The sequence below is a fragment of the Mauremys reevesii genome, linkage group 16, assembly GCF_016161935.1.
Source record: "Mauremys reevesii isolate NIE-2019 linkage group 16, ASM1616193v1, whole genome shotgun sequence".
Classification (NCBI taxonomy): domain Eukaryota; kingdom Metazoa; phylum Chordata; order Testudines; family Geoemydidae; genus Mauremys; species Mauremys reevesii.
In genome coordinates, this window is record NC_052638.1 from 42,087,782 (window position 1) to 42,107,522 (window position 19,741).

General features: G+C 59.1%; 1 protein-coding gene across 6 annotated transcripts in view; it reads left to right on the forward strand.

Moving 5' to 3' along the window:
* The window catches only part of WWP2 (WW domain containing E3 ubiquitin protein ligase 2), an 82,956-nt gene extending 65,908 nt beyond the window's left edge, over nt 1-17,048 (forward strand). For all 6 annotated transcript variants that reach the window (XM_039502636.1, XM_039502638.1, XM_039502635.1 and 3 more), the window contains 13 exons: nt 3,112-3,193; nt 3,930-4,058; nt 4,537-4,615; nt 4,726-4,797; nt 4,962-5,050; nt 7,933-8,092; nt 9,975-10,108; nt 10,427-10,567; nt 11,372-11,492; nt 11,952-12,056; nt 12,743-12,839; nt 14,852-14,924; nt 15,192-17,048. In XM_039502636.1, the coding sequence (XP_039358570.1) occupies nt 3,112-3,193; nt 3,930-4,058; nt 4,537-4,615; nt 4,726-4,797; nt 4,962-5,050; nt 7,933-8,092; nt 9,975-10,108; nt 10,427-10,567; nt 11,372-11,492; nt 11,952-12,056; nt 12,743-12,839; nt 14,852-14,924; nt 15,192-15,291 (1,382 nt within the window). In that variant the 3' untranslated portion in view covers nt 15,292-17,048. The remainder of the gene's footprint in view (nt 1-3,111; nt 3,194-3,929; nt 4,059-4,536; nt 4,616-4,725; nt 4,798-4,961; nt 5,051-7,932; nt 8,093-9,974; nt 10,109-10,426; nt 10,568-11,371; nt 11,493-11,951; nt 12,057-12,742; nt 12,840-14,851; nt 14,925-15,191) is intronic.
* Nucleotides 17,049-19,741: the final 2,693 nt, after the last annotated feature.

Sequence of the window (19,741 nt, forward strand, 5' to 3'; positions counted from 1 at the left end):
CGAAGTAAGGCCCCTGTGAGCGGAGCAGGGGCTGCGGGCAGGAGCTGGCTCCCAGGTGCTCTGAACCACCAGCCCCGGCCTAACTGGCTCCCTGCCCCCTGCTTCTGGCCCTGATTTATTTCCAATAACCTTGTGGTCTCAGTGAGGAGAGTCTGGCATGTCCTGGGTTGCTCTGTGCATCCGGCTGAGAGCGCAGTCCAGCCAAAGCCTGCAGTGTGGGAGCAAACACATGAGCTGCCTTAGCATCCAGGCGGGGAGGGGGAAGGGAGCCTGCTTCCAATTAGCACTACAGCCTGAGCCACCCTCCAGGAGGTGCCTGGGACTCCCGGGAGCGTCCTGCTTCCCCAGCTCAGCCTGGAGCAGCGAAGGGCAGTGTGTGTGGGGGGGTTGCTCCCAGGAGCGGGCCACACGCTCAGCGTGCTGCCGCTCCAGCAGCTGGGCCTCTCCAGTGAAGCATCTATTGGGTTTCCGGGAGCAGGGCGCGCAAGCCCGCCCCAGTGATCCCCCCCCCCCAGGGGAGGGGAGGTTCACAGGGCCTCAGAAACCCACCTGGGGGGGGGGGGGAAAAAAAACAGGGACAGGAGGGGTGCAGCGGGTCAAGGGAAGAGGGAGCCTGACGGGGACAGCAGGGCAAATGCCGTGACTGGGGAAACTCAGCTCTTCCCTGTAGTCTGTGCAGGAGCAGGCAGGGCTGGTGGCCCACAATAGGGCCAGTGCCTTGAGGGTGCCCGCGGGCAGGGCCTCTGTGCAGAGTGGCTAGGGGCAGGGGTACCTGGGAGCATGCGCAGTTGTGTGGGGTGTGCGTGTCTGTGTGTATCGGGAGGCGGTTTGTCTGTATATGATGGGCAGTGAGTGTGTCTGGGTATAGAGGAGAGGCAAAGTGATGACAAGGGGTGTGTGTGAAGGGAGGGGTGTACCTGGAGTATAGGTACATATAGAGGTGTACTGAGGGCTCAGGAAAGCTGTACACGGAGAGCTCTTTGTTTGGGTGTAAAAGCAGCAAAGAATCCTGTGGCACCTTATAGACTAACAGACGTATTGGAGCATGAGCTTTCGTGGGTGAATACCCACTTCATCAGATCCATGCATCCGACAAAATGGGTCTTCACCCACGAAAGCTCATGCTCCAATATGTCTGTTAGTCTATAAGGTGCCACAGGACTCTTTGCTGCTATTACAGATCCAGACTAACACTGCTACCCCTCTGATACTTGTTTGGGTGGGTGTGTCTCGGTGTGTACACGGATAGGCTGTTGGTTTGTGCACTCTAGGGGGGGGTCTGTGTGTTGGGGAGTAGGTGGGTGTGGGGGAGGCATGTGTGTGGAGGAGGGGTGTGTGAGGGGTGCATGCAGTGGAGGAGGGATGTGGGTGGAGGAGAGGGGTGCATATGCAGTGCATGCAGCTGGGGAATGTGTGTGTGTGTGGGGGTGCATGCGGCCAGGGGAGGGATATAGGTGCGGGGCAGGGGACGTATGCAGCACATGCAGTGGGAAGGGAAAGGGGTGTGAGGGATGTGCATGTGGCTGGGGAGGTAGGGGGGGTTATGTATGTGGCAAATGCAGCAGGGGGCGGGAGGCGTGTGCATGTGGACGGAGGGGCGGGGGGGTTATGTATGCGGCGCATGCAGCAGGAAGGGGTGTGAGGGGTATGCATGCGGTTGGGGCGGGGGGGTATGTATGCGACGCATGCAGCGGGAAGGGGAAGGGGTGTGAGGGGTGTGCATGTGGCATGCAGTGGGCAGGAAGGGGTATGAGGGTGTGCATGTGGTTGGGGCGGGGGGTATATATGCGACGCATGCACCGGGAAGGGGAAGGGGTGTGAGGGGTGTGCATGTGGCCGGGGTGTGTGTATGCGACGCATGCAGTGGGCAGGGGAAGGGGTGTGAGGGGTGTGTATGTGGCCGGGGTGTGTGTATGCGACGCATGCAGCGGGAAGGGGAAGGGGTGTGAGGGGTGTGCATGTGGCCGGGGTGTGTGTATGCGACGCATGCAGCGGGAAGGGGACGGGGTGTGAGGGGTGTGCATGTGGCCGGGGTGTGTGTATGCAACGCATGCAGTGGGCAGGGGAAGGGGTGTGAGGGGTATGCATGCAGTTGGGGCGGGGGGGGGATGTATGCAACGCATGCAGCGGGAAGAGGTGTGAGGGGTGTGCATGTGGCCGGGGTGTGTGTATGCGACGCATGCAGTTGGCAGGGGAAGGGGTGTGAGGGGTGTGCATGTGGCCGGGGTGTGTGTATGCGACGCATGCAGTGGGCAGGGGAAGGGGTGTGAGGGGTGTGCATGTGGCCGCGGTGTGTGTATGCGACGCATGCAGCGGGCAGGGGAAGGGGTGTGAGGGGTGTGCATGTGGCCGCGGTGTGTGTATGCGACGCATGCAGCGGGAAGGGGAAGGGGTGTGAGGGGTGTGCATGTGGCCGGGGTGGGGGGTTATGTATGCGACGCATGCAGCAGGGGGCGGGAGGCGTGTGCACACCCATGTGTCAGGATAAGGCTAGTTGCAGCACTCTTCCCAGAAGCCGCCCGTCCTGTGTCTCTGCTTCTCTGTGCCCTGCCCCGGCCCAGCGTGCTCAGGGTGTTGAGCTCGGTGTCAGGCGCCGGAGCGTGGGCGGGGACCCTGCTTTGCGGGACGTTGTGAGTAATTGCTGCTGTTCCTTCTCATGCTCCATTTACTCTGTCCTTCGACCAAAGATTTTCCCTAGAGCCAGGCTGCGGGGGCAGGGGAATGCCATCCCTTTGCAAGGAGCGAGGCCCCAGGCGATCCCCTGCTCCTGGGGAGCTGAGAGTTACAAATGGCCCTTTCAGCATCCAGCCTGTCTGGTGTGCGCTGTGCCCCGGGGGTGACTGCGGCGCGTGGAGATTTCCCCGCTAGCTCTGACCTCACTAGCCTCAGCACGGCTGTACCAGCCCACCTGCACCCTGGTCGTCTCGGGCATGGCTAGCCCATGCTGCAGCCATGTGGCTGCTTGGTCCCTGCAGGGATCCGCACCCGTGACAACAGCGTCGCCATTCCCTGAAAGGCAGGAGGCCAGCACCATCCCCTGGGCTAGTGCAGAGTGGCGCGAATGGGCCGGAGGGGGCAGGGTAACTCTCTCTCTCTCTCTCTCTCTCTTAGAAAAGAGACAGGACAACGGGCGAGTGTATTACGTGAACCACAACACGCGGACCACCCAGTGGGAGGATCCTCGCACGCAGGGGTAGGGCACCACCTTTGCTTGGCTAGGTCACGCTCTGACGAGTGGGCCCCTAACCACAACAGAGCTTTGTGCTAGTAACCCCACGGTGAGAGCTCAGGACGCGGGCCCCGGAGCAGTCCTGCAAACAGACACCTGCCGGCAGGGGGCCCTGTGGAAAAGGCAGCAAGGCAGTGCCCAGCAGGGGGTGGGGGCACGCTGGTTTCCCCTGGAAATCTTCTCTGAGACCATCTGCCAGGAGGCAGCCATGGCCCAGGTCCCCACACAAGGGGAACAGTCTGGGCTGGTTTGGGCAGGAGGAGGCACTTCCCACATAGGCCCCCTGAGGTCCCTGTCCCCTCCTACTGCACGGCTCTGTGCTCGGGTTCCCGCCCCACGCTGGGCCAGTGTAGCCAGAGCGAGTCCTGGGGGTGTCACTGCGGTGGCTGGGGGTGCTGTGCTGTGCTCCCCATTGGGCACTTCTCCTGGGAGATGGCTGGAGTCCGTCTCCTGGGCTGAGATCACCCGGGGCAGGGCTCCTGGCCCAGGCCTGAAGCAGGTGCCTCCCAGGTCCCCGCCAGTCCTGCGGCATGGAAGGGCTTCCTGGGCTTCGGGGGCAGCAAAAGGCGTGAGAGGCTGGGGGCCAGGAGCTGCACTTGTTCCCAGCCTGGGGGTGCTGGAGCAGGCCATGCGGGGGGAACGGGACTCTCTTGCCCTGAGTGTGCCATGCGTCCAGGAATCTTTTCCTTGTGCTGGGCAGGATGATCCAGGAGCCGGCCCTGCCGCCTGGCTGGGAGATGAAATACACCAGCGAGGGGGTGCGCTACTTTGTGGATCACAACACTCGCACCACCACCTTCAAAGACCCGCGCCCCGGCTTTGAGTCTGGGTAAGGTGCTTCCTGCCAGGGCCCCTCCTCCTCTCACTGCCGCGTGCTGCCGGGCAGAGCTGGGCCCCGGCACTTCTGTCCTCCGCTCTGCCTGTGGTTGGCTCGGTAGCCTGGGGCCTCTCACTCACTCACTCCCCCATCAGCAGGGGCGAGGCTCTCAAGAGGCGCTGGGAAGATGCCAAGTGCCGCTGTTAGTGCAGCACCCCGTGCACCTGCAGCGTGGCCTGGGGCCACTGGGTCCGAGTAACCGATGGCTGGTGGTCGGGCCGCCCCACTCCCCGATACGGGCGCGCTCACGCCGGGCTTCTGTTCCCCTCTGTGCAGAGGCTGGCCAGGCCCCGCCACGGAGCAGGTGGTGCTGCTGTATTGTGGGGGAGCTCTCCGGGCTGGGGCTGGGGCACGGTTCCCGGAGGAGGTGGCTCTGCCAGTGCGCGGGGCGGGAGGTTCTCAGCCAAGGCCCATGTGTTTGCTCCTGTAGGAATAAGCAGGGGGGTTCCCCTGGGGCTTACGACCGAAGCTTTCGCTGGAAATATCACCAGTTCCGCTTCCTGTGTCACGTGAGTACTGGGGAGCGGGGCAGGGACGGGGGGCTGGAAGGGGTGCGGGCGGCTCACTGGGAGGGCAGAGCGGTGCTGACTCTGAGCCCAGCCCCTGTGTTTGGTTGCAGTCGAACGCGCTGCCCAGCCACGTGAAGATCAGCGTTTCCCGGCAGACGCTCTTCGAGGACTCCTTCCAGCAGGTGAGTCCCTGCGCAGGGAGGGCCACAGGCAGAGCATGGCCCCCTGAAGGGGGCCGTGTAGGAGGGTACAAGGGATGCAGGAGCCGGGCTGGCCCTGGATATCGAGGCAGCCCCTGTGCACCGGGCCCCTGTGGGTGACGCGTCCCATCTCTTCCCCCTCGTAGATTATGAACATGAAGCCCTATGATCTGCGGCGCAGGCTGTACATCATCATGCGTGGCGAGGAGGGGCTGGACTATGGCGGCATTGCAAGGTGAGTCCTGCTGAGCGAACAGGCGCCTGTGCTGCCGCGGGGCAGCTTGCCGGGAATGGGGCCCAGGGAGAGGCTTGGGGCTTCTCATGTTCCTCTCCCAGGGCCCTGCTAAGCACCTGCTGTGACAGGGAAGCCCAGGGCATGTCCTGCAGGGTTTGAATGAGAAATGGCCTGAATCCCGTGTGCACCACAGTAACAAAACAGAGCCAGAGCGCCCCACACCGGGCTCTGCCTGCGCCCCTGGGGCTGGGGAATGGGGGGGGTCTCTGCCCGCGCCCCTGGGGTTGGGGAATGGGGGGGGCTCTGCCCGCGCCCCTGGGGTTGGGGAATGGGGCTCTGCCCGCGCCCCTGGGGCTGGGGAATGGGGGGGTTGGGGTGGGAGGGGCTCTGCACGCGCCCCTGGGGCGGGGGAAGGGAGGGGTGGGGGGGGCTCTGCCCGTGCCCCTGTGGCTGCGGTGGTGGGGGCTCTGCCCGTGCCCCTGGGGCTGGGGACTGGAGGGGTGGGGGGGGCTCTGCCCGTGCCCCTGGGGCTGCGGTGGTGGGGGCTCTGCCCGTGCCCCTGGGGGGTGGAGGGGCTCAGCCGGGGGCTCTGGGGAAAGCCTCGTGGGGCACTGTTGGGCCAGAGGAGGTGTCTGTGTTGCTGCTGGCCCCAGCCTGCCTCTGCCTGGGTGCTTGCCTTGGTGCTAACTCTTCTTCCTCCCTCCCTCCCCCCGGCTCCCTGGTGTCCTCGTGTCTGTCACACCCCAACTCCTCCTCCTCCACGGTGACCTTGCTCCCGTCTCTGGTCCGTGGGCTCCTGCTCTGTCTCTCTCTGTGTCCTGCCAGTGGTTTTACCCTATGGTAGGTTACGTCATGCTGTTCTACCACAGGGTAGAACCACGGACAGGATACCGGGCGCTCTCTGCGTTGGAGGACGACTCGTCTCCCTGAGCTGCTAGGGAGGACCAAGGCAAAGACCACGCGCCTCTCCTGTGCTTCTCCCCGGAGCTAAGGAGCCCGGAAGGGGCAGTGTTCCCTGCACGGGAGCCACGGGAGACGGGGCTCATGGGGGGAGAGGAAGCAGAGACAGGAAGGGCACATAGGTGTGTATGTGCTCTGGGGGCAGGCAGGTGTGTGTGTGCGCAGGTGTGTGCACATTTGTGTGCATGTGCTCTGGGCGTGGCCAGGTGTGTGGGGGTGTGTGTGCAGGCATGTGCACGGGGGTGTGTCTGTGTTCTGGGCGCGGGCAGGCTGGGGGGGGCGTGTCTGTGCTCTGGGCGCGGGCAGGCTGGGGGCGTGTCTGTGCTCTGGGCGCGGGCGGGGTGGGTGTCTGCTCTGGGCACGGGTGGGAGGTGTGTGGGGTGGTGGTGTCTGTGCTCTGGGCATGGAGGGGTATGTGTGTGTCCGTGCTCTGGGTACAGGCAGGCTGGGCGGGCGGGGCGGTGTCCATGCTCTGGGCGCGGGCAGGCTGGGGCGATGTCCATGCTCTGGGTACAGGGTGGGGGGGTGTCCGTGCTCTGGGCGTGGGCAGGCAGGGCGGGGGGGCACTGTCAGTGCTCTGGGCGCCGGGGGTGTGTCTGTGTGTCACTGCTCTGGGCGCACGCAGGCTGGGGTGGGGCGGTGTCCGTGCTCTGGGCATGGAGGGGGTCTGTGTGTGTCCATGCTCTGGGCGTGGCAGGCCGGGGGATGTCTGTGCTCTGGGCTTGGGGGTGGGGCGGTGTCCATGCTCTGGGCACGGGGTGGGGCGGTGTCCGTGCTCTGGGCGCAGGCAGGCTGGGTGGGGGCGTGTCTGTGGGTGTGTGTCCTGCTCTGGGCGCGGGCAGGCCCGGGGTGGTGTCCATGCTCTGGGCGCGGGCAGGCTGGGGCGGGGCGATGTTCATGCTCTGGGCATGGGGTGGGGCGTGTGTCCGTGCTCTGGGCGCAGGCAGGCTGGGTGGGGGCGATGTTCATGCTCTGGGCACGGGGTGGGGGTGGTGTCCATGCTCTGGGCACGGGTGGGGGGCGGTGTCCGTGCTCTGGGCGCAGGCAGGCTGGGTGGGGGCGGTGTCTGTGGGTGTGTGTCCATGCTCTGGGCACGGGCAGGCTGGGTGGGGCGATGTTCATGCTCTGGGCATGGGGTGGGGGTGGTGTTCCATGCTCTGGGCGCGGGCAGGCCGGGGGGGGGCGGTGTCCGTGCTCTGGGCGCAGGCAGGCTGGGTGGGGGGGCGGTGTCTGTGGGTGTGTGTCCATGCTCTGGGCGCGGGCAGGCCGGGGGGGGGTGGTGTCCCTGCTCTGGGCGTGGGTATGGATGCACTGGGGGTGTGCAGGCGCGTGGGGGTTGTGTGTGGGCGGGTGGTGAGTGAGCGTGGCGGGGACAGACAAGCAGGCAGATGTGTGTGGCTGGTGGGAGTGTGCAGACCTGGGCAGGGAGAGGTGTGTGTGTAGGACAGGCGTTCCCTGGGGCCCCTGGCACCCCCGCCGGGCCAAGGGCCGATGCCAATGAGTGCTGGGCGCACCAGGGCCCACGTTCACTGGGATGCTTTCCAAGCTGCTGTCTCCTAAAATGCTTCCCAGGCTACATGTAGCAGTGCTGAAATGCAGCTGCCTCTGGGATGGAGGCTGACATGGGATAGTGGGGACCCCCCCCATTGTCTCCGAAAGCGCTCAGGACTGTTCAGGCTGCACCCAGCAGAGCCGGGCTGGTGTGTATGGGGGTGCGCGGGCCGAGTGAAGCCGTCTGGGCTGCTCCCTTTCCCCAGGTGAAGCTCTTGTATGCAGGGGCCAGTGGGCCCAGCCCCCCTGACAGCTGGGCCCCCGGAGCTCTGGTCCTGCTGCCTGGAGAGCAGGAGTGGAGCGGCTGCAGCTCTGCCCTCCTGGGGGCACCGTGCACCCCCGTCACTGCGCTCTGGTCTCTCGTCCCCCAGGGAATGGTTCTTCCTCTTGTCCCATGAGGTGCTCAACCCCATGTACTGCCTGTTTGAATACGCCGGGAAGAACAACTACTGCCTGCAGATCAACCCCGCCTCCTCCATCAACCCCGACCACCTCACCTACTTCCGCTTCATCGGCCGCTTCATCGCCATGGTGAGCGCGCGCCCCGGCGCCGGGCGGGAGGAAGGAGCCAGTCAGTGAGGAGAGCAGGCCTGGCCCCACGCGTGGCGAGCGGGTGGGGCCCTGGGTTTGGATGGGGCTTAGCCACTTCAGCCCGAAAATGTTCCAAGCCTTGGCCCCGGAGGCTGGCTGGCCCGGGTGGGGTGTGCAGGAGCAGCTGGTCTCTGTGCTGGGGGAGCAGCTGGCCGCTTGCGGGGCCCAGCCTCGACTTGGGGAGTGGGGAGGGCAAAGGTGGCTCCAGCTCAGAGGCCAGGACTCGGAGGGGAGGAGCCGTGTGCTTCGCCGGACTGTGGGCTCCACCAGATCCGCAGCCTCAGGAACAGCTTGGGGGTCAGGGTGCCCTGTGAGTGGGGTGGGGGGCTCTGGGGTCTGTGTCTGGGGTGGTGGTGAGAGGGCTGTCACTGCGGGGCTGTGGATTGTGGAGCCAGAGTAGGGCCTGTGTATCACAGGAGGCACATCAGGCTGGCCGGAAGGGCGGGGGGGGGGGTCTGTGTATCGGAGGAGGTTCGGGAGGGGGCGTGTGTATTGTGGGTGTCTGTGTATCGGAGGAGGTGGCCAGAGGGGGGATGTGTGTATTGGAGGAGGTTGGGGAGGGGATTTCTGTGTATCAGAGGAGGTGGCCAGAGAGTGGGCGTGTGTTTGTGTGTATTGGAGAAGGTTGGGGGGGGCATCTGTGTATCGGAGGAGGTTCGGGGAGGGGGGGGTCTGTGTATCGTGAGTGTCTGTGTATCAGAGGAGGTGGCCAGAGGGGGGGTGTGTGTATCGGAGGAGGTTGGGGGAGGGGGGTCTGTGTATCGGGGGGGTCTGTGTATCGGAGGAGGTGGCCAGAGGGGGTGTGTGTGTATTGGAGAAGGTTCGGGGAGGGGGTGTCTGTGTATCAGAGGAGGTTGGGGGAGGGGGGTCTGTGTATCGGAGGAGGTGGCCAGAGGGAGGAGGTGTGTATTGGAGGAGGTTGGGGGGGGGGTCTGTGTATCGGAGGTGGTTCCCGGGGCCTCGCCCAGCTGTACTGCGGGGATGTGCCCAGCGCCTTGGCTGCCACCCCAGTGTTCCAGTGGATCTGCAGCTTTGGGGACTATTTTTAGCCCCAACAACATGAGATTTTCCAGCTGCCCAAACCCCAGCGTGACTCCCCCTGTCTCTGGTGGCCTGAGCCCAGCCTCCTCACCCCACGGCCTGGGGCTCAGGCCTGGCAGGGGCTGGGGCTCAGAGTCCCCTGGCTCTGAGATCGGACCCTCCATGGTGCCATGCTCAGGAAGCTGGTACATTCTTCCCAGGTCTCCCCCAGCCGCCCGGCCCTGCTCGGAGCAGAGCCGGATCCCCATAAACTCCCCGACTATTAATCACCGCTGGGCTGCTCCAGACAAGCGTCTGCATTGTTTTTGGCTGCCTTTGCCTTGAGGCTTCTGGAAGCCAGGCTCCAGGGCGGCCAGGAGGGCTGTTTAAACAAGTGCTCTTAATAGAGCTGCAAAGGGAGAGGGAGACGCCATGGAATTGGGGGTGGGAGGGAAGGTGGGTGCTCTGCACACCCGGCACTGCAGGCAGGACTCTTGTGCTCCCGAGACTCAGGGCTGGGCTGTCATCATGAGGGGCCACATTCTCCTAGTCACGAGCCTCTGGGCCCTGTTCCCCTGGCCAGCTGTGCTTCGTGGCCCCAGGAGGCTCAGTGTCCCGCTTGTCTCAGTGGCTAGCCTCAGGGTCCCCTGGCACGCGGTTCCCTCAGCCACCTGGCGGGAGTGGAAGGAGCAGTGTTGGGTGCTTTGGTCACTACGTTCCGCCGCCCAGCTGCCGCTTTTGGCAGCGTCCGTGGCCATGCTGGGATCCAGAGCCCGTGACCAGGGTGTTCTCTCCCGCACAGGCGCTGTATCATGGAAAATTCATTGACACTGGCTTCACGCTCCCCTTCTACAAACGCATGCTTAACAAGAGACCCACGCTGAAGGACCTGGAATCCATTGACCCTGAGTTCTACAACTCCATCGTCTGGATCAAGTCAGTGCCTCTCCCCTGCCAGCCCAGGGGCCCTGCTTCTCTAGGGGTGATGGGGTGAAGTCCCCATACAGGGTGATCTCTGGCCACATGCCAGGGCTTGGGGTGCTGAGGATCCTGCCTCGGGCCTGGTGTATCAGACCCACCAACACCTGCACATGAGCCTGTGAAATCTCCAAGCAGCTGCAGAAAAGCCACCCATACCACGGCATGCAGGGTACTCATAGGGAGTGCTGCGGCCCTCATCCTGCCAGATCTCGCGGTGCCAAGGCCTTGCTGGGTGCAGCCAGGCTAACGTTCCTTGTGTCACTTCTCCCCCAGGGAGAACAGCCTGGAGGAGTGTGGCCTGGAGCTGTACTTCATCCAGGACATGGAGATTCTGGGCAAGGTGACAACACACGAGCTGAAGGAAGGAGGGGAGAGTATCCGGGTGACGGAGGAGAATAAGGAAGAGTATATCATGTAAGTACCAGTGCCTGGGCTCTCCCCCCACCTTGGCATGGAGTGTGGGGCTCGGGGGCATGGTGCTGCTCCTGGGGCTACTTGGCTTTGACGTGGGCAGCAGGCTGTGGGCTGGGTGGCCTTGCCCCAGCCCTGAATGCTCAGTCTGGGATCTGGCTCTGGTGGTAGGGGCGGTTTTGCCAGCACTTTCTGAGAGGGGAGGTAGAGCATTGGGGGTGGTTCTTATCTCATAGACTCAGAGACTTTAAGGTCAGAAGGGGCCATTATGATCATCTAGTCTGACCTCCTGCACAACGGAGGCCACAGAATCTCACCCACCCACTCCTGTAACAAACCCCTAACCTATGTCTGAGTTACTGAAGTCCCCAAATTGTGGTTTAAAGACCCTCTGCCCCAGGCCCTGCAGCCGCAGCCGCTCAGCTGCCTGCCCACCACAGCTCTGGGTGCTGCTGGTTCTGTGCTGAGTCGGGCCCAGGCAGCAGAAGAATCCCCAAAACCTGGTTCGAGCTGGTGCATCCCTTGTGGACAGGCGTTGTCAGTGCACCCACGACAGCAGGTCTCTGTTCCCAAAGTGCCCTCTGCCGACAGGGACCTCAGAGAGCCACCGCTTTGGGAGGCAGGAGCACAACACAAGAAAGGATCGGGAGGAACCTTGAGAATTTGCCAGGCTCCTCTCCCTGCACTAGCCCTGCTGCTGGCCGGGAACATCAGAGGTTCAGACAGCAGGGTGGGCGGGATGGTTGTGGGTACCGTGTCTGAGGGCTTGGCTGGGGTACGCCCCGGGTTGCATGTCTGCCCTTGCAGGCTACTGACGGACTGGAGGTTCACGCGGGGTGTGGAGGAGCAGACCAAGGCCTTCCTGGATGGCTTCAATGAGGTGGCACCACTGGAGTGGCTGCGGTACTTCGATGAGAAGGAGCTAGAGGTGAGTCAGCAAGTGCTGGGTCTCCGCGCCCCCGGCTGGCTGAGTCCCGAGCATTGGTGCTCGCTGTCCCACAGCAGAGAGGTCCTAGCATCGGCTGGGGCTGCTGGCTAATGACACACACACACTCTCACTCTCTCTCACTCTCTCTCTCTGTATTTAACTCTGCATTTAACTCTGCTCCTGAAATGCGGCACTGACGGGGGCATTATCCGGGCACAAGCTCTCGTCCCACCTGCTGCAAGGTGTCGGGCCTGTAGAGCAGGTGACCCACTGCCGGGCTGGAGACTTCCTGCCGAGCCCCTGACTTCTCCAGTGCCTGGGGCGTGGGCGGAAATGGAACCCCGCTGCCTAGCCCGACCCTGGAGGAATTGTGCACGTGCCACTCCAGCCATTCTCCTGCGTAGAGTGCGGGTGGGGGAGTCTGTGGCTCGGCTGCTGACTTGTCCCCTGGTTCCCTAGCTGATGCTCTGCGGCATGCAGGAGATGGATATGAGCGACTGGCAGAAGAACACCATCTACCGGCACTACACCAAGAACAGCAAGCAGATCCAGTGGTTCTGGCAGGTGAGCCTGAATGGTACCTGGGAGCCGTCCCTGGCCAGCAAGCGGGAGTAGGGTTGGGTGGCAGGATCAGTCTGGCTCCACTGCCTGGCTCCACTGCTCGCCAGCCCCCAGGCAGAATGATCTGAAACCGAGCACATCTCCAGCACGAGGGCTTTGGTCGTAGCTGGCAGCGGCTCCAGAGTTGCTCAGGGCAGCAGGCAGCACTTAGTGGTCAGCCTGTTTCCAGCAATAGCTGCTGCTCTGGGGGAGGCAGGATGGGAGACGGTGACAAAAGAGGCTGGAAATAAAGCAGCCCCAGTTAGGTGCCTCTTCTCCGAAGTGAGTGATCAGGACAGAAGGGGAGCAAACTGGTCCTCAGCCAGGGCAGTGCGGGGTAAAGCCTGTGTCCGGGAGTGACAGCAGGAGACTCGGGATCGGGTGTGGAGTCATCTCTTCGGAGGATTCTCAGGCTGGGTGTGGCTCCCATCCCGCACCCCTGTGGATTGTAGATTAGATCCTGCAGCCTCAGCCTCTGGGGGACGCTCTGTGTTTTGCAGTTTGGTTTCCTGTTGGAGCTGGCAGGAGCCTCCGAGGCAGGAATGAGAGATGCTGCCCCCTGCCCCCCAATCCCAAGCCCCATTGCTGAAGCCAGGAGCACACAGGTGATGGCAGAATCCCCGTCTCATTGCATCTACTGTTGGTTGCAGGTGATTAAGGAGATGGACAATGAGAAGAGAATCCGGCTTTTACAGTTCGTTACAGGGACCTGCCGCCTACCAGTTGGAGGATTCGTAGAGCTCATTGGTATTTATCTCCCAGCTGCCCCAGGGGGCACAGGAAGGGGGCGGGGGGATAAAGGAGAGAGAGACTCGCCATAGTCCAGTGGTGTGGAAGGGTGGGGAGCAGAGGGGGGCAGCATTATGACTCTTCCACTCGCCTTTCCGCGGTACAGCTCAGAGCATATACAAAGGCAGAGAAGTAAGCGAAGGCACAGAGAAGGGACAGAATCCCCCCAGCTCTCATGTTTTTAACCAAATGTTGTACTGTACTAGGCCAAATGCCTTACAGCAGTCGCATATCTGTCAACACGGTTATCTTTGCCAACCAAACCTGTAATCTCATCAAACAATGGGAGCAGTATTGTTCGACAAAATCGAATTTCCATAAAACCAGGCTGCTTGGCATTAATTACGCTACCATCATTTCATTCTTTACTGAATGGCCTTTCCATTATTTTCATGGAATTGATGTAAACCTAGTCAGCATATAGTTACCCAGGTTATCCTGTTTTCCCTGATTAAATACTCTCCTATTGGCTTTTTTCCCAGTCCCCTGGAATTTCCCCAGTGTTCGAAAATTTGTTAAATATCAACATCAGTGGCTCAGAGAGTTCCTCGGCCAATTGTTTTAAAACTCTTGAAGTTATCCGATCCTGCGTGTTTAAAAACGTTTAACTTTAGCCATTGCTATTTAACATCCTCTCTTGTTACTGTTGGAATAGAAAGTATTCCATTATTACTATAAGCTGTGAATATTCCATGGAGCTGTGAATATTCCTTAAACCTACTGAGCATAGATTTTTTTCACTGATCCCTTTAGTTTCCCTAATCAGTAGTCTGCATTTCATCACTGTTAATTTATAGTCATTACTATCAACTTCCTTCTTTTTCCATTTGTTATATATTATTTTTAGTTCTGTTTTTATGTATTAATCAGGATATTTTTTAATTGAAGAAGCATTCCTCAATTAAAGGGGAGGGATAGCTCAGTGGTTTGAGCATTGGCCTGCTAAACCCAGGATTGTGAGCTCAATCCTTGAGGGGGCCACTTAGGGATCTGGGGCAAAAAAATTTGTCCTGCTAGTGAAGGTAGGGGGCTGGACTCAATGACCTTTCAAGGTCCCTTCCAGTTCTAGGAGATTGGTATATCTCCAATTATTACCTGTGAAATTGTGTTTTGTTGGGTATTAAGTTTTGTTTTCCTAGACAACTCCCTATTACCTTTCATGTTTTGTTTAAATTGTTTAAATTTTTCTTCCTAATCATTTTTACTCATAATGATTTTCAACTTTCAGCCCAAAATATATGTATTACTGGTCAGGACTATACACTGTTTGCTTATAACAAATGTAATCCACCATGACCAGTTTCACCTAGGCAACCACAATTTTTATTCAGTGATCAGTTCATCTTCAGATATCAAAATGAGGTCTTATATGGAATTACCCTGAGCTGGTTGCAATATTTCTTGAGTTAGAAAATTGTCTATAATTTTTAGAAACTCCAGGGACATTTCCATCATGACAGCAGGAGATCTCCAGTGTATGTCCCTCAGACTGAAATCCCCCATGATAAGTTTTTCTTCCTGCACATTATATGTAGCTGTTTAAAGAGCTGTTAGTCCTGCTGTCTAGTCTGGTTTGGTGATCTCTGATGGACTGCCACCAGTAGCCCAGCTTTGCCATCGCATGCCAGATGAGTGGTCTGTCTAGTCCAGCATCCTGTCAGTGGCCAGTACCAACTGCTTCAGAGGAAGGTAGAAGAAACCCCTTAGTGGCCATTTATGCACTAACATACCTATCAGGGAAATTTCTTCCTGATCCCAGGCAGGTAATGTTGGCTTAAGCCCTGGAGCACAAGAGCTGTATTACCTGATAAGGGAAATGTTTATATAAATCCCTACTGAGCTCTTTGCCTCAATGAGATCTTGTGGCAGAGTGTTCCACAGGTTCGCTATATGTTGCGTGAAGTGTCCTTTCCAGCTTTCAGGGTTTCCTTTCCTGTAATGTAATGAGTTGTTCTGTTTGTGACTGACAGGCAGTAATGGGCCGCAGAAGTTCTGCATCGATAAAGTTGGCAAAGAGACGTGGCTGCCCCGGAGTCACACCTGGTGAGTCTCATTCCTCTTGGAGCAGGTGGGGGTGAATCCAAGCAGTCTGTGTGGAGCTCCCCTTTGCTTCCTCTCAAACCAGTTCCACCATGGGCTTTGCAGGGGATGTGGCCACAACTTCTGTGTGCTGGGGCCAGCTTATGCATCTCAAAGTGCAGCCCCAGAGCGTGGCTGAGAGAGCAGGGAGATGCCCCTGCCTCAGGAGAGCGTGGGGGCGGGGGAAGGGGCGAATTGCCACTGCATTGACAGCCTTTGTTTTCTCGCCAGCTTTAACCGCCTGGATCTTCCTCCCTACAAGAGCTATGAACAGCTGAAGGAAAAGCTGCTGTATGCCATTGAGGAGACAGAAGGCTTTGGCCAGGAGTAATGGTGTTTGCTCCTTCCCCAGCACCCCCCGGCCAGCCCAGAGCAGAGCAGTATCTGAGCAGGCTGCATGCTGGGTGCTCTCGCTCTCAGGGCGGGCAGAGAGCGCCCGTCACCGAGCAGTTTGTCTCTCTCCCTCCCTGGGAGTTTGTCTGTCACTCTTGTTCCTGGATTAGGCTTGTGCCAATGCAGCCCAATGGCGGACGGGCCACCCCCCCCACCTCCAAAGCGAGCCCAAGGTCTAAGGGGGGAGATGGACACAAGAGCCGCCCATATGCCACTACTGAGGGGGAATGAAGCGGAGGGCTGGGAGGGGGCTGGATCACTGGCCCCTTGCCACGTGGTGCCCTCCTGGGGGCCAGATCCTGTACAAGTTCCAGTCACTATCCAACTGCAGCCCAGTGTCTGAGCTCCAGATCTTGGGGTCTTCGGGCCTGCAGCAGGGACCCCCCAAGGCTGGGCAGTAGTGAAGACACCTCCCCCTCCCCGAGCCACTTTGCACCAAAGAAATGTGTGCAATCGTTCCCTCTGCCACCTGGAAAACGGGCACTGACTGAATGAAAAGCAGAGAATTCGGAACAAACCCAGTGATTTCCTGTGGCGTCTTTCCTCTGTTAGTGCAACGAGCTGGTTAGCTGTGGCCCTGCGTCCCTTTGGATTGGGGCTGCTCGCTGCAGCCGCAAGAGGCCAGAGCTCGGAACGGCCCGAGACAGCAGGGCCGGGTGGGCACTTCTGTCTGGGGAAGCTGGACAGGGCTTTTTACAGTTAGCTGCAGTCAAACCAACAGGGAACTGCTTTTTAAGTGTCGTTTTTCACTTCTGTTTCTCCTGGTGTATCGATTAAAGTAACTGAAGCTCCTACTCAGGTGGTTCTGGGTAGTGACATCCATGAGCCCAATCCTGCCCCCAACAGAGGCAATGGCAAAACTCCCCTTGCCCTTCAGCCGGCTCCTTCCCCCCCAGTGAGTGGGGGGCACCCTTTTCCTTTCAGTTGTCTCTGCACAGGATGAATGTGGCTGGGAACTCTGCCCCCAAGGAGTGACCAGGGGGAGGGCCGCCCCGAGGCAGGGCTGGCGGGGGCGTAGGCCTGTGCTTTGATTTGCGAGTGTGTGTGGCCCCCAGGCTCTTTATTTAACTATTTAAATGGAATATATTGCTAGGTGGTGGTGATGCTCTTTAATAGGATCCTAGAGGTTCCGCTCGTGTTTTGTACAGACAATGCGCTGTTCTCTCGTGCTCTGGTCCTGCAGCGACTGCAGCTGAGGGCTGTGAAAGGGGCTCTGTCGCCGCTGAAACCAGCAGAGAGCTTTTTAAAGCAGTGACCCCTCCCGACTTGCCCTGCGGCTGGCAGCTGAGTGCCCGTGTGTGAAGAGCTCGTGTGGCCTTTGCTCCATCTGTGGGTTCAAGTGGAAACTCTTGGCCTGATTCTTCTGTCACAGACCGCGGTGGAGATCAGAAGCCCTTAGCAGAGAGCTGGATTCTGCCCTCACTTACAGCAGCGTAACTCCGTTTCCTTATTCTAAAGCCTCTGCCGGCCTAGGCTGCTGCCACAGAGAGTTCACCCTTCCAAGGCCTGAGGACAGCAATGGCCCAAGTGTGGTGTGTGCATGGGGGGTAGGCATCTGTGTACATAGCTGTATATAATGAAGTCTATGGATACAACAAATTGCAATAGCTTTTGAGCGGTAACCTTGATAGTTTTGTACTGCACCATCCTGCCTCAGTGATGCCAATTTCTTGTGCAATAAACGATCAGCAGCTGCTTGGGGGTTTGCGTGTGACTCTGTGAAGGTGGCAGATCAATACAGTCCTGTGAAGAGAGAGGTTCTGTCCTGGGCTTAAATTCTTAAGAGTATTTCCCAGAGCACCTCCCAGCCCCAAAATGCTATAAAAACTCTAGGGGGGTTGAAAATATTTGCCAGAGCTCTGCTCAGCACAGCTCCAGCTGAATTTAACCCTGGTTCTGTCCCCGTCTCTCTGAGCAGCCGGGGCCCAGGGGGATGCTCCCAAGGAGCAGAGCACAGCCCCCTGGGGCATGCAGGATGCAGTGTAAAGTCATGGAAGTAGGAAGGAAACATTTGTGGCCCCAGCACTGGGAATTCAGGCACCAGCAGCAGCTTCTGCCCTCATCACCGTAGGACCCGAGTGCCTTCAGGGACAGCTGGCCTCTTCCGGTGCCATGCTGCATATGGGACACAAGATGGAGGATAGCGCCTCCATTGTGCCCACACCCACCCTGACTGGTGCTGGGCGGGGGCTTTGTGGAGAAGCAGGGGGGAGGGGCTGCTCTGTCACTAGCACGTAGTACTATGGAACCCCTAGGTGCTGCTATAAATCCTCCACCCCCTGATCCTTGGCTGGCCATGCTCCACTGTGCCCTCCCTGCCCGGAGCCAGCAGGGGCTGGGAGGCTTTGGGAGCTGAACTGCCCGGGTGGAACAGAATTCGGCGCTGGCCTTGCATGTGCAGTTGCTCATTGCTCTGTTCAGCAGGGCCCATGGTGAAGGGAACGCGGGGGCTGTCTGGAGGGAAGTGAGCAGCCCCAGCAAAGATGGGTGGGTTATGAAGGCTGCTCTTCCAGGCTTGCTCAGAGAGGTGGAGGGTTCTGGCATCACCGGTGTGTCGGGGTGAGGAGGCTCCCATCCCAGGGGCTACAAGGAAAGACCACGCGCTGCAGTGCCCCATTGTGACAGCCTGGCTCAACGGGGCCACTGCAGTGGAAGGGGAGAGTTTGAGCTGCCCCTCAAACGACTAGGGGCAGTTTGCTTGATGCTGCCTAAGCCCATAGCATTGGGCAAATGAACAAATAATCTGCTGGGGCCTGGCCCATAGGAGAGTGTCATCCACCCGGGGTCCTGCAGAGACGTGGGCCCTGGAGCCCACAGCAAAGCTAGCCCCATTTAGACTCCTAGCCTCCAATGTCTCCCCACCCCAAGTCCACTAGCTCCTGCTGCGCCCTGGGAGCAAGAGCTGGCATGGATGGGCTGTGTGCTGGAGGGGTTCGGTCCAGCCTCTGGGACACCTGATGGAGTCCAGGAATGGTTGGCAGTTCTGAGCTGGTATTTGGATGGTGGTTGCAGCAGGGTAGGGTGGGATGGCTTGTTATGGGGGAGGATTTTGCAGCTAAGGGAAGGGTGGGCGCGCTGGGGCAATTTCCCTGTTGAGGATCCTTGTCTTCAGCATCTGAGGGCCAGGCCCTTTCTGGGTATAAAGGGCAGCGCGGTAAATGGATGGAATGGAGAGGAGGGGCCAGCGGCTTTGATAGTTAAACACCTTCAGCTTGGAATACAGCCAAGAGCCAAGTTTGCTTAAGGACACAGAGCTGCAGTATTCACAGGATAGAAAAGCTTCCAGGTGCCCCAGCAGCAACCAGCCCAATGTCAGCCACAGAGACCCCACCTCCCCCAGGCTTCCCTTGCTCCATCCCAGACTGTGCCCAGGGGGCTTGGAGCAGGATCTACCCACATGCCCATTTTTGGTGAGTAAGTGTCCGCATGGGCCATGTGTGCAGCGAATGAGCCTGCATTGCGGCCCTCCTCCCCCACTGCCCTGCCAGAGGTGAGGCTGATGGCTCCTGAAAGGCTGTAATTGATGGGAAGGTGGTACACGGCCTTCTTTATATTCCAGAGAGATGAGCTGCCACCAAGTGCCCGCCCAGTGACTGCAGTCTGGGGCAGGAGACTCCCAAGGCACCTGGAAAAATTCAGACAGTATAACACAGCCGGGCCTTTGCAGAGCACGAACAGTGACAAGTTCCCATTTCAGACATTCACAGAGTCCAAGGCCAGACTGACCTGTATCAACAGGCCAGAGACCTGCCCCAGAATAACACATAGAGCAAAGGTTTTAGAAAAATAGCCCACCTTGACTTACAAATTGCTTGGGATGGAGCATCCACCACGACCCTTGATAAATTGTGCTAATGGTAATTACTCTCCTAGTTAAAATTTATGCCTTATTTCTAGTCTAGCTTCAACTTCCAGCCATTGGATCGTGCTACACCTTTTGCTGCTAGATTGAAGAGCCCATTATTAACTATTTGTTCCCCGTGTAGTTACTTGTGGACTGTAATCAAGTCACCCCTTGCACTTCTTTGTTAAGCAAAATAGACTGAGCTCTTTGAGTCTGTCACTACAAGGCATGTGTTCTAATCCTTTAATCATTCTTGTGGATCTTCTCCGAACCCTTTCCAACTTATCAACATCCTTCTTGAATTGTGGGCACCAGAACTGGATACAGGATTCCAGCTGTGGTTATACCAGTGCCAAATACAGAGGTAAAATAACCTCTCTACTTCTCCTTGAGATTCCTGTTTATGCATCCCAGGAGCACATTAGCCCTTTTGGCCACACTGGCAGCTCACGTTCAGTTAATTATCCACCACACCTCCCAAATCATTTTCAGAGTCACGGCTTCCCAGGCTAGAGTCTCCCATCCTGTAAGTGTGGCCTGCATT